The sequence below is a fragment of the Macaca thibetana genome, chromosome 2 (genome assembly GCF_024542745.1).
Source record: "Macaca thibetana thibetana isolate TM-01 chromosome 2, ASM2454274v1, whole genome shotgun sequence".
NCBI classification, from domain to species: domain Eukaryota; kingdom Metazoa; phylum Chordata; class Mammalia; order Primates; family Cercopithecidae; genus Macaca; species Macaca thibetana.
In genome coordinates this window covers 75,358,444-75,372,878 of record NC_065579.1, presented here as the reverse complement: position 1 = coordinate 75,372,878, position 14,435 = coordinate 75,358,444, and the positions used below count along the sequence as shown (strand labels likewise).

The 14,435-nt window shown below is 37.9% G+C and overlaps 1 protein-coding gene across 1 annotated transcript; it reads right to left on the bottom strand.

Moving 5' to 3' along the window:
• Nucleotides 1-514: 514 nt before the first annotated feature.
• Nucleotides 515-14,316, bottom strand: TMEM212 (transmembrane protein 212). The gene is given in 5 exon segments (XM_050780071.1): nt 515-1,085; nt 3,887-4,188; nt 4,191-4,209; nt 5,703-5,762; nt 14,158-14,316. Coding segments are annotated over 5 exon segments (582 nt in total). The 3' UTR covers nt 515-1,043.
• Nucleotides 14,317-14,435: the final 119 nt, after the last annotated feature.

Below are 14,435 nucleotides of genomic sequence, written 5' to 3'. Positions count from 1 at the left end.
AAAAATGTCTATGCAGGTCATTTGCCCATTTTAAAATCAGATTATTTATTTCTTGCTATTGAGTTGTATGAGTTCCTTATATATTTTGGATATTAATCCCTTGTGTATATGGTTTGAAAATGTTTTCTCCCATTCTGTAAGCCGCTTTTTCATTTTGTTGAATGTTTTATTTGCTGTGCAGAAGGTTTTTAGTTTGATGTAGTCCCACTGTTTATTTCTGCTTTGGTAGCGTGTGCTTTTCATGTCATATCCAAAAAAAGCATTGCTAAGACAAATGTCATGGAGCTTTATCCCTATGTTTTCTTTCAGTAGTTTTACAGCATTAGGTCTTACATTTAAGTCTTTAATCCATTTTAAGTTAATTTCTGTGACTGGCCTAAATCGGGGTCCAAGTTCATTCTTTTGCATGTAGATATCCAATTTTCCTAACACCATTTATTACAAAGGCTATCATTTCCTCATTGTGCATTCCTGACATCCTTGTCAAATATTACTTGATTGCATATGTGTGAGTTTTTGTTTTATGTAAAACATTTTTATTTAATCACGGAACTCTTTTGGGCACCATTTTTCCATTAGCATAGGGGTAGCTTCAGTTAATATTCTATAGCAAGGCAATAAATGTTCCATCAAGTGGAAATTCTCAAGTTCAGTTGTTGTTATTGAAAAATACTCACAGTCTTTTGCCATCAGCCCCAATGAATGCTCCACACAAAGGGATATGCAGTGAGTAATTCATCTGGACTAGCACTCCAGCTACTACCCTATACTTTGTGGGCTTAGGTGATTTTACTAGCTCCCATTTAGCATGTTTAACTAACATTTCCTAAAAGAGAAGATTTACATGCCTTCAGCTTCATAGTACTAGAAAGGGGAAACATCCCAGTCAGATGCAGTATCCGTTTTAATAAGACATTTAGGTAAAGGAGTTCAACTACCTTACTTAAAGCTTGTTTAAACATCTTAAATTTAATAATTATATTAATCTGTATGCTTTTATGTTCTGGTCCCAGGCCTTTTCTACCCCCATACCATTTTACCTTTCATGGTGAAAAAGGGTTTGTGTTCCCAGCAGGGAGTTGCATCTGTAAGACATATGAGGGACAGCAAATTTGATAAGGCTTCTGAAACAGTCCTGTGATTCTGTGGGAGGGGCACCCATGTAAAAGGGGTCCACTTAGCCCCCAAATTTACTATGACCTGGCTAATGGGTGTACTTGCTGGGAGGATATCCCAGTCATCATAAAGCCAGTCCAATGTGGCTTGCATATGAAGCATATTAACTGTTTCATCTGGGGTGGATCACTTGGTATTTTATAGGGAGAGTTGGGCAGTCCTCTTCTCAGGGCAAGCAGCTCTTACAGTGTCACTTATCCAGTTTACTAGGCTGATTGTTCTCTTAGAAATAACCTCCTATACATTTGGATTACATATACTTATTAGTGATTAGTAGTGAGCTATGAGTTTTGCATGAACCCAAACAAGCTCTTAAATCCTGTGGCATTTAAATTTAAGAATTTTGTCCTTAAAGTGGTTATTTTTACAATTCACTATAGTAAAGATTTTTTAAGAAGTCGATAATACCAATCTATGAAATGGAACAATTCTCTTATATTATATATTCTGCTTTTTAATGGTTACTTGATTTTACCCTTCCCCCATATTGACTTTTTTTTTCTTTTTTTGGTAATCACAGGGCTCAGAGTTAGCTTTTGTTGCCCTGGCCTAATTGCTCCTTTTGTTTAGTTTTATTTGTATAATTTTTACTTCATTTTAAAGCAATCATTAAATAGTTTTTAACTAGAGGAAAAAACTATTTTCCTTTTTTTAAGCAAAATCAACATCTTTGTGTTTTATAAAGTTTACCAAAAACATATTTTATGCTCCCATTATTTTAAAATTAATAATCCAAATTTCCCAGTGAAAATAAAAACCAAGGGTTTAACATGACTTTAAGATTTTAAATTACTGGAGAGAATTTTGAGATTAAATTTACCAAATTAATTTTATCACAGATTACCAAGGTTATGGGAATTAAATGACATCTGAGCTAACTTCTACCAGTCCAACGGGCACTTTTATTTTGCATATCTATTATATCTATATCTTTATATGTGTCATGTGGAAGTGATATTTCACTACCAAACTGCATGAGAGAGTTCTAATCAAGTAACTTTTAAAAAGCCACTTGATTACCACTGTATCCTATATGCTCTTGATATCCAGGTCTGCCACATAATAGGTACTCAATAATTTTTTTAAATTAATGAATGGAAATGACTGGCTAATTTTTTGTGTGTTTTTAGTAGAGACGGGGTTTCACCATGTTTGCCAGGCTGGTTTCGAACTCCTGACCTCAAGTGACCCACCTGTATCAGCCTCCTAAAGTGCTAGGATTACAGGCATGAACTACCATGCCCAGCCCCAAAGGATATTTTATTTGCTTGTTTAAAAAACAATTCCCTTTCCTACTTTAGATAATTAATAGAAGTTACAGGAGCCAACAAAAGGTGAAGGAGAGAGCTATTATCCAAGACCTTTTCTAAAAGAAAGAGTTGAATTTTTGAGATGTCAATCTGAAGAATGTCAGAGATAGGTCATAGAATTTAAAAATTAAAAACTTCTTGCATTAAGAAAAAGTCAATATTTGTAATAAAATCTTGTTTTAACTAATTAGTTTTGTATTAGTGTATTTTTTAATATTAAATACCCATCTCTAGAAAGTTTCTTCTTAATCATAGCCAACTGAATTATACAATCCCTTTTTAAAAAATATTTCTTTTTACTAAACTAATTATGATTTACATAGACCATTCACAACATGCTTAGACTTTCTGTTTTGTCCTAAATATCCCTCTTTCTTGAAAAACAAGGCCATTTTATTTTAGGACAAAAATTCATATGTGGGTTTATTTCTGAGCTCTATGTCCTGTTTCATTGGTCTATTGTGTTTTTATGCTAGTACCATACTGTTTTGATTGCTATAGCTTTGTAATATAGTCTAAAATCAAACTGTGATATCTCCAGCTCTATTCTTTCTCAAGATTGCTTTGGCTATGTGTGGTCTTTTGTAGATCTATGCACATTTAGGATTATGTGTTCTATTTCTGTGAAAAATGCCATTGAACTTTTGATAGGAATTGCCCTGAGTCTATAGATTGCTTTGGGTAGAATGGACATTTTAACAACATTAAATCTCCTGATTTATGATTATAGGATACCTTTTTATTTAGTTGTGTGTTCAATTTCTTTCATTAATATTTTATAGTTTTTAGTATACAGATCTTTCACATTCTTACTTAAATTTATCTTAAATATTTTATTCTTTTTGATGCTGCTGTAAATAGGATTGTTTGTTGTTAATGTATAGAAACATAGCTGGTTTTTGTATGTTGAACTTGCATCCTGCAGCTTTACTGAATGTATCCTTTCTAACATTTTTTTAATGGAATCATTAGGATATCTATATATAAGGTCATGTCATCTGCAAACACAGTCAGTTTTGCTTTTTTCTTTATGATTTGGATTTTTAAAATTTCTTTTTCTTGCCCAATTGCTCTGGCTAGGACTTCCGGTACTAGTTGAATAGAAGTAGTGAGAGTGGGCACCCTTGTCTTGTTCCTATGAACAATTTTCAAAATTTTGGATTGGCATAAAAATTGGCTGGTGCTACCTACAGCCATAACTTCAGTTATAATGTCAAGATATTTCCATTTATTAATTCAAAAACAATTGTTCAGTACCTATTATGTGCCAGACCTGCATATCTAGAGCATATAGGATACAGTGGTAAATAACAGAGAAATATCAACTATTCACATATCAAACTTTCCATTTTAGCATACAGGGTGGAACAAGAACCTGCTCCCCCTTTGTTGAAACTTAAGTTTATGTGTCCATTCTGGATAAGTCTTGCAGAAAGTTTGATGAACACTGTCAAGGATGTACAGAGCAGGGTAAAGCTTAGGCACAGGTCGAGGGCTTGAAGTGTCAGGTGGTACTCTTCGTAGTGTGGTATGTCCACATAGGCTAATGGGAATTTTGCATATGGATAAGGAAAGGTAACTGCATATCCAAGGTAATTAGTCCCTGCAATCCCTGAAAATGAATAGAAGCAATATGGGCCCAGGAGAGCAGATTCCAAGGCTACTGCAAAATGGAGTGGACATTCCATAATGCTCAGAATCCAAAGGTGAAAGTAGCTTCCCACTGAAAATAAAGCAAGAATAAATTGTTACTGTGGAGACAAAATATTTCAAAACCTTCTTAGCAATATGAAGAAAAAAAAAGAGATGCTGGCTATGAATCTCTCCTATTGGAAAATGAGGGAGAAATCGATCACGACCTTCTCTTTATATTTTCATTTTCCCTTGAATATGTCCCTTGTATTTTCATTTTCTTTTCTTTTTTTTTTTTCACTTTTTATTTTAAGTACCAGGATACATGTGCAGGATGTGCAGGTTTGTTACACAGGTTAATGTGTGCCACAGCGATTTGCTGCACAGATCAACCTATCATGTAGGTATTAAGCCCAGCACCCATTAGCTATTCTTTCTGATGCTCTCCCTCCTGCAGTCCTTCATTTTCAATCTACACCACAGGAGAATAATATATCAGCCAACTGGGGCAAAATTTAAATTAGTTCAATTCAACAAACATTTATTTATATATTTCCCATCACATGGAGGCAACTAGTCTGGGTTGGGAAAAACAAAGATGAGTGAACAAAATCCCTGCTCAAGGTTCTTGCTATTCAGCTACTCAGGATGTGGTCCATCCAGTAGCACTGACATCCCCTGGGAGCCTGGCAGACATGCAGAATCTCAGGCCTCACCCAGATCTACTGAATCAGAATCTGCATTTTAACCAAATCTCTAGTTGATTTACATATACATTTAAGTTTGAGAAGCCCTGCATTAACCATGGCAATAAAATCTATAATCAGATAATGTAGTCTTTCTGTATCATGGGATTATCTGGTTTTATGCAGTTGAAATGCAAGATAGCATAGACTTTTCATCCTTTTTTAGAAGGAGAGGTACCAAGAAGATTGGAAAGAGATCTCAGATTAAGGAGTTGAGAATTAAAAATATATTACTAAAAGCAGAGAAACCTATAGATCCATTTCTTCAAAATGAAATTTAGGAGCACTAGCACTGGCTCCGTCCTCCCCAAATACAATAATCATCACAGGAACTTGTAGAAAATATTTGGAGCAGGGATCAGATAAAAATTATTCAGGGCTGGGCGCAGTGGCTAATGCCTGTAATCCCAGCACTTTGGGAGACTGAGGTGGGTAGATCATCTGAGGTCAGGAGTTCAAGACCAGCCTGGCCAACATGGCGAAAGCCTGTCTGTACTAGAAATATAAAAATTAGCTGGGCATGGTGGTGTGCACCTGTACTCCCAGCTACTTGGGAGGCTGAGGCAGGAGAATCACTTGAACCTGGGAGGCGGAGGTTGTAGTGAGCCGAGATCATGCTACTGCACTCCAGCCTGGGTGACAGAGTAAAACTCCGTCTCCGAAAAAAAAAAATTCATTTAAAACAGAGTTTATTACTGAAATCCATTGTAGCATGGCATCAATTAGACCAAATTCAATTCTAATTGGATGTCATATTTTTTTATGTTCCATCCTGAACTTAATAGTGATTTGACTTTCAAAGCCACTCTACCATCCTATTTGGCATCTGTATATTTACCAGGTACCTCTGGGTCCACTCTCTGTAAGCCAACAGTAGAAGCACACCAGTTGTGATGGCCTGCGACAAGAAAATGCAAAAATAAACATCCACCACAGAAGGTGCCTCTGGAAAGAATTCAATCTGTCTCACAGTTTGACAACTTCATCACGAACTTGAAGGAACAGCAAACGACTCAGTGGATTGATGGCTCTGATTTCCTCCTCATCCATGGAAAAAAACTGTGATGATGAGGAAAGTAAGCCTTTAGTGTCATAAAGACATGATTCATACAAGCTCATTTTTTGATTCTCTATGTTGCCTTTGCCATCAGAATCACCCCCTCCACTACTGTGAGGTGTCACCACGATAATGGTTTGGTTTTATAACACTTGCCATATGTTTTATTTGATTGTCTTTTGTTCACCTTTCACACAAACTGATGAAACTGTAAATGGAAGGAACCAGAATGGAAACTTGTCACAAAACCCTGAAGCGACTTGCTCTTTTGCTATTTGCTTTCTTTTGAGACTCCACAGCCTCAGCCTGCTGGTAGGATCCAAATATACGATCCCCTTTTCTCAAATAACAAAGATTATCATTAGAATGAATGCATGATGTGGCATTTATTGTTCTGGGTACAGTGGTGTCCAGCCTTTCAAAAGAGAGTTTTTCTTTATAGTCTCTGTTGAAGGAAAAAGGCCCAAAGTGTGGAATGAAAATAGTTAAACAAAAGAGGGAATAGTGTCACCAGAATTTAGCAGTAGATAATGGGAAAAAAAATATTCCTGGGCTCTTTGATTCAGCAACAGGTCTCATGGAGGAGACCTTTGTGGTCACTGAGACTGGAAATAACTTATTCTTAATCCTGTGTATCATTTGTTCTTGGTTAATGACTCTTTTGAGGTTGAGAGAGAAAGAGGAAGAGATGTGCCTAAAATAAGATATAGAATATGGACAGCTCCAAATATAGTACAAGTTAGCTTTTGACAGAGAAATAAGCATGACTATATGTACACAATCTACAAAGTTAAGGAGGAAAAAAAAATCAGCATTTTTACCAACATGGTTTTGTGGCATGCTGCTTTTGTAGCAGCTGGATCTGGCATATTTACTGTTTTGAGACTTAGCTTTTTCATTTTCCTGGCATATTTTATTTTGAATGTTGGATTTAGAGAATTTGAGAGACAGGGAAACACACACACACACACACACACACACACACACACACACACACACCTCATGTAGCTGAGCCTTCAATTCCAGACTTGGCATCGCCATACCATAAAATTCCCAGGGATAAAAACAGAACCATCTGTAGTCAAAAGAGGTTCCTGGCTTGATTCTGCAAGAGGAAAGTTTCCAAGGGACCCTATGGAGGGTGAGCCAGCATAAATAGTACAAGAAAACAAAAGAATTATTAAGAGCAACTGTAACACCGGTGCTGTGGGGTAAGCCTGGGGCTTTCTCTGCTTTGGGAAGCATGGCCCTCAATTGACACATCACTGCTCTGTAAGACAGAGAAACACTGAAGCCAGATAAGCAAGGGAGACAGGCTCATGCCCCTCTGCTGGTTTAACTCTGAGTAGATAGCTGACATTATCAGATGCTGAGATTCCAGGTTGCCTTAACTACTTTGGCATGAGCTGTTTCTTTCCTTTCAAAAAGTTGAAAAATACTGCAGAATTACAGTTGCCTGTTATTTTTGTAGCTGCCAGCTTGAATTTTGCTTTGTTTACATAAAACTTTGAAAAAGATCTTTCATGGAGTAGGCTGAGTATGAATGCCTTCAGTAACTTGTTAAATCTACCCTGCAAATGGAAAGGTGGCTCAAGAGGTTAGCGCACCCATCTTTATTGGTGCTCCCCACCAGACATGGGAGATAGAATAGAGCTATTTTCCCCAAGATGCACAGATTTCCCCTTTTCTTTCTTCCATTTCTTTTTGAAAATTACATTTTTAGATACAGAGGAGAAAAGAATGAAAAAGGAAGAGATTTGAGGGTAGGCAGGACAAGTCAAGGGGAAGAGAAAATGTGTGAGAGGGAGAGTCTGAAGGGGAATAGTTGGCTGAAGAGGAGGCCAGGTTGTGAGGAAGGGGAGAGTGGAGGCTGTGCCCAGCAGTGAGTGGGGAAAGAAGAGAGGGCCTCCATCCTGCACTCGCCTCCCTCAGCTCTCCTTGACATGCTGCTGCCTTGCTTTCTGGGCACATCCAGGGGTATCAGTTGGGTTTTGCAACAATTGCTGCTAACACTTTGATTGCATGATAATTATGAACTCTCCCACTAAATCTTTAAATTGCCTAAGTAGAGGCAATTGCCTAAGTTCCCAGAAGTAGATGAATTGAAGGAATCAGGGAGCCCTCACAATAGAAATAGAAACTTTTAGAGGTATCATTTAATATGGGATAATTTATTCACTTACAAGCATCTGTTACGAGTCTACTGCAAACAAGCAATTTGCTAGGTACTATGCTGATAAAGTAATAATAAATGTTTACATGTATTGAGTGAGTGTTTAATATATGTTGAACATGTCACACATGCTAACTCATTTAATCCTCACAATGACCTTATCATGTAGATATCCTCCCACTTTTAAAATGAGGCACAGAAAGGCTAAATAAGATGAGCAAGATCCCGAAATAGTAATTGTACAAATAGTAGTTTTGACTGTCACTGGAATTTACAGTTTGGGTGTAAAAATAGTGCACATAAGAGAATGGCTACAACACTAGGCAAGAAGGATGAATGTTTTCTACATGAGAAGAGCTCAGGGATAAGGTATCACTTACAAGGGAAACGTCGATGATGAAGGCACTATGGAGAAATAGGATCTGAAGTCGGTTTAAGGATGGATGTGATTTCAATGGGAGGTGACAGAGGGAGGGCAGCTTAGGCTGTGGGAGCAGCGTGTGCAAAGGTGGGGAAGTGGCTGTCATGCTTAGGGAGCAGTGAGTGAGGAGTCCACACTGAAAGGAGGGTCAGTTCTTGGCAGAGACGAGTAGAAAACGAGGATTGAAAGCCAGGTAATACCGGAGTTAGGAGGACCTCACAATGCAGGCTAGCCCATCTGAACTTTGTTTAGGGACAATGAAGCAACATGAAAGCTTTTTGAAGGAGCTGTAGCCTGACTACTGAAGGGGTTTAGAAAGATGAGCCAGTTGTGTGCACGCGAGATTGGAATAAAGGGAGGCCTAGAAGTCTCTGTAGAACCCTGGTCTTCAGATTTATTTTTTCAGCTCTAGCCACAATAACTAATACATTTCATGTCATAGTTATAAATATTTTTATGATGCATAATGAGGGTTACATATTATTTTGGTCAGATATAAAAAATGTGATGCATTCTTATACTATCTATTCCATTCCATTCCATTCCACTACACTCCACGCCATGCCACGCCACTCCACTCCACTGCATTCCATTCCATTCCATTCCATTCTATTCTATTCTATTCTATTCTATTCTATTCTATTCTATGCATTTATTGTAAATGCTGCTAGCTACTCAATAGATTTATTTTATAATTCATTAATGGATAGATTCCCACAGTTTGACTATCAAAGTTACCTAGGCATAAAATCTGAGTAGTGATGGGAAGTGGTGAGGGGAGGGTGGTATACAGTGAGAAGGAAAAAGAAGGAATGCGTAGGGATACGTCTTGTAGGAAAAATTAAAGTTACATGGCAACTGATTGGAGTGGGGCTGATGTTGGGCTGCTTTAGGGCATTGCTGCCTGCAGTGTGGTCCTAGGACCAGCAGCATGGGCATCCTCTAGTAACTTGTTAGACATGCAGACTCTCAGACCCCACCCCAGACCTGCTGAATTAGAACCTGCATTTCATCAAGATCTCCTAATGATTTGTATGCACGTTACAGTTTGAGAAGGGCTAGTTTAGAGGAACAGGTTGAGTCAAAATCACTCCAGTGTTTGAAATTGAGTTACCAAGACAACGACAGGGAAGTTGGAGAAGAAAAAAAATGGTTTTGGTGACAAGATGATTAATTTGGTTTTAGACAAACTGGCCTTAAAGCAGCTTTGGATATCTAAGTGGAAAAATGGACCATTGACATAGATTCTTTGCTTGATCAAACTGTAGTCAGGTTCCTGAACCTTCTCCTAGGCCCATCTGTGTACTTCCTTGTAAAATCCAGTTTGAGCACAAGAACCCTGCTGAGTCAGTTTAGCAAGAATCCCCCCCAGCCTTGATAACTGATCACCCTCTATAACTAGTTAGATTTCTCCTCCTCCCCAATCCCCAAAGTGATGTCTGATCACCCTGGCCTGTCTTCAGCAAGAAAACTGTTAGGTCCGTATAGCCACAATCCCCCTTGTCCTTGATATTTCCTGTTAGTAATTTTCCATCCACTGACTTTCACCCTGCTTCTCAGCTATAAATTCCCATTTGCTCATGCTGTATTTGGACTTGAACTTTGTTCTATATTAATGTCTCTTTTTCCCTATTGCAATAATCCTGAATAAAATTTGCTTTTATTGCTTTAACTAACTGTCCAGCTCTGGTTTTTCTTTGACACCATCAGGCAGTTGGAAGTCATGCAACTGTGGAAGCTGTAACAGACGTGCATGGTCATGTAATCAAGCCCCTTCTCTAACCGTCGAGGAAGGGGCAGAACTTCCGCTGAGGAAGACTGCAAAACTAAGTCTAGCGTGACCTTTCTCCCAAATTCCCTTCTCTAAGCAGGGCTCTGGGTGTAGCGCTGTGCTTGCCATTGGCCAAGTCACTGGGCTCTCCAGTCCTCAGGGCCTGTGTTTAAACTCATTGTACTCCAGTCTTTTCATCAGAACTTGTTCTACAAGCCATGTTTTCTAGAATTAATAGAGCTCATTCCTTAAGGTACTATGATCTCCTCACTGAATACTTTCTAGCAGCTGATGCTTTTAAATAACCTACCTCCAAAATTCTAGGAAAATTGCTTGTCATATAAATGTCAAAATGGAACTAGGGAGTCTGAGGACCAATCTATATGAAGTACTTAGAGAGTCTTGAATGAAAGGCTTTGAAAAGTACTGTATCATATGCAAAAATCTCTCTCTTACAAGTCTCCAAGGAAATATGGAGTCATCGGCAAAAGAAATGTCGATATGGTTGAAATGTACAAATCTTGTCACTGGAGGAAGACATACTTTGGAGGCAAGTTAAGAAGTGATTGGTAAGGAAGGTTGTGGAATGAGTCAGAGACCATTTGAAGTTCACCCTGATCAGACAGAACCATGGTTCAGTAGGAAACTCACTAGGAAAAAAAAAAAAAACGTTGGTTCAAATTTAGACATTATTGAAATACTGAGCATTTGTATTACTTTCCATGAGGATTTTTTCCTGCCCTAGTATAATATAAACACCACCCTGACCTTTAGTCCTTGCAACCTAATTGGTATGCAACTGTATAAGCAATTTTGTACCAACGGAATGGAGGGCATGAGATTCATTCACTCATTCAACAATATTTATTGAACAATATTTATTGAACACATAGTATGTAATTCCCTTTGTTCCAAGTTCTTCACATACGGCAGTAAACATTATAGAAAAAACAATCCCTGCCCTTCTACAATATACATTTGTTAGAGGAGAGGGGAATGCACAAACAATAAATTTAAAAAATTATATAGTATCTTATATGCTAATAAGTGCTACGGGAAAAAAATAGAGCAGGGTATCAGAGATTGGGAACACCGGTTGGGGTCAAGGAATTACAACTGCAAACAGTGTAATGGGAGCAAACCGTTGTAAAAAAAAGTGATGTTTGATAAAGAATTAATCAAGAATTGAAGGAGGCTAGAGAGTGAGCCAAGTTCAGGAAGAGGCTTTAGGCAGAGGTCCTGAGGCAGAAACACATCATGGCGTGTTTGAAAACTGCAAGGAGCCAGTGTGATGGGAGAGAAGTGAGCTAAGGGAAGAGTGGTAGGAGATGAAGTCCAGGAAGTTAACAGGATGGAGAACTCAGCAGGTTACGAGGGAATAGGATAGGAAAGTGAGGCGGGTGACACAGGATTAAGAACAAAGGGCTTGAGCACAGAGAAGGCACAAATGAAAGGCATGGTATTAACTAGCATTTGAGGAGGGCTTTAAAATTGCAAAGCTCTTTATTACACAATCTTTGTTTAAATTGTGTTAATTCTCATTGTGCATCTTAGGGTTAGACAGTTTTACATGTGGGCTCTTTTTATCTGTGAAATTCCCCATTTTACAGATAAAGGGAATGAGGAACTGGCTGGCAGAGGGTCCTACTTTTGACCTCCTACCAAGAACATCAAAGTCAGGACTTGAAAACAGGTCCGCTTCTCTAAATCCTTTATCTCTGACTCCATTTCCTGATGCTGCCACCTCTGAAATCAAATAGTCAGTCACCAATTAACTATGTGCTGGAGACATATCATATCATTTCTCTGGGCCTAACTGGTAAAAATAGATGTTTGACCTAGAACATGATTACATTCAATCAAAATCACCAATATTTGTTGAATGTATTATGTTAGAGTCTGCAAGGATAGGCAAAGAGCTGTAACAAAAGAATGTAGGGTTGAACTCTAATCATGATATTGTTAAACTTTGTGAAATTAGACTTTGAAATAGAAAATATCAGAATATGTTTCACATAGAGGGTAAGTACTATTTTGAGAAACTTTTGTTTTACAGATATATAAACATCTACTATACATATATATGCATAATAGATGTCTATTATAAACATCTACTATACGTATCTATTTATCTAGAGAGAAGAATGTAGATGTATTTATGTACATTCTGGGTCCTCACCTACAATATTTTTCTGACTCTGAGTCACCAAAAAAAATTTTGGAAGCTGCTTCAATAAATGTAACTGCCATCTCTGCATTCCTGTAGAACTTTAACAAATATTTCTTTGAATGAATTATGGTTTCAGGCAGGTGTTGAAGAAAAGAAGAGAAGATCACGACTGGGGTGATAGATACAAAAGCATGTATTGAAAAAGAAAAAAACTGAGAAAGAGAAACATAACCCTATGCTTTCCTCATTCCATCCACTCTCCCATCATCCCACTGGCCTCCATCTATCTACACACATTCATCAAACCCCACTAGACTAAGTTCCTTTAAGATGAAGACCTTGTTGGATCCTTCATTGTAACTCAAGGACATAGTGGGCTATTCATAAATATTTATCTAATAAGTAGATTAAAACTTATATTTCCTGAGGACTAGTTTTTAGGTGGTATCCCAGTTAAAGTTTTAACTTTTTAAAGATTTAAGATACTCTTTCACACAAGAGTGACTACATTTTGTTTGTTTGTTTGTTTGTTTTGAGACGGAGTCTTGCTCTGTCGCCCAGGCTAGAGTGCAGTGGTGTGATCTCCGCTCACTGCAACCTCTGCCTCCTAGGTTCATGTGATTCTCCTGCCTCAGTCTCCTGAGTAGCTGGGATTACAGGTGCGTGCCACCACACCCAGCTAATTTTTGTATTTTTTAGTAGAGAGGGGGTTTCACCATGTTGGTCAGGCTGGTCTCGAACTCCTGACCTCGTGATCCACCCCCCCCCAGCTTCCTAAAGTACTGGGATTACAGGCATGAGCCACCATGCCCGGCCAAGTCGCTACATTTTAATAGAAGACTCCTTAAGATCAAAAAGCTTCAAAATTGCATTCTCCAGTCTCCAGTGGTGTCAGGCATCACAGGAATCAATGAGAGAAGGATTTGTTGGACAGGTGCGTCTCTGTAACTTGTCTTAAATCATACCAGCATGGAAGCCAGTTACTCTTAAGACTAGATGTGCTTATTTTTTTTTTTTTTCGGTTGGAGAGCTAAGGAACCAGGCCAATCGTTTATGTGTGCAACGATTCAATGAGCACACACGGAGTACTACTACTTAGTGTCAGACACTGTACTTGGCACACGTACTTTCCTAGTGAATTGTTAAGTCCATCTTGAATTACTGAATTATTTGAGTTATTTTCAAATAATTGAAAATTATTGAGCTATTTTCAGTTCAAACAGTTGCATGCAAGAGAAAGGTGGAAAAACAAATATTTGGAGTTTGTAAATTTTGGGGCCATGTACATCTTAGTGTTTGCAATGAAAGCATTAGTTTGAAAGTTATTTTACTTTGTTCTCTATTTTAAAATTACGTTTCAAGGTTTATGTTTTTTCTAAATTCAAATTTCAAAAGATTCTAATTTCTTAGCAATCAAGATAACAGGATTAAAATAAAATAACTTTTTAAGAATTTCTTGAGCAGCATGTCATTAAAGATACATAATATACATGTATACATGATAAAATAATATTACGACAATTTTTATACTTAAAAAATGCAATTAATAGAAATCAATGTTCCAAGGCGGATTCTGATTTTTTGTGGAATTTTGACTTCTTTGTATTGTTAGAACAATTTAAAAGGACATGTTCTTCTGTTTCCCCTTTCCCTCCCACCTTCCTTTATTTTCTCAATACATTTCATAAACTATTTTCATACCAAAGCTCCATTCCAGATGGGACAAGCAATCCGAACACTCCATCCCGTGAACCAAGGCTTGTAAGAAAAGACAGGGAAGAAAGCAATAACTCCAGAGCAGACACTGAGGCTCCCCAGAGTGACGAGAATCCGGCCAGCAGCCTGGTAGAGGCCCTTCATTTTCCTCGGTGGCTGGGGGCCTTGGTCTCAAAGATGTTTTGTTACCAAAACATGAGAGTATGACAGGCCTCAGTAAATAGAAGTTTCTTAGAGACAGTAGCCACGACACATATGAACTG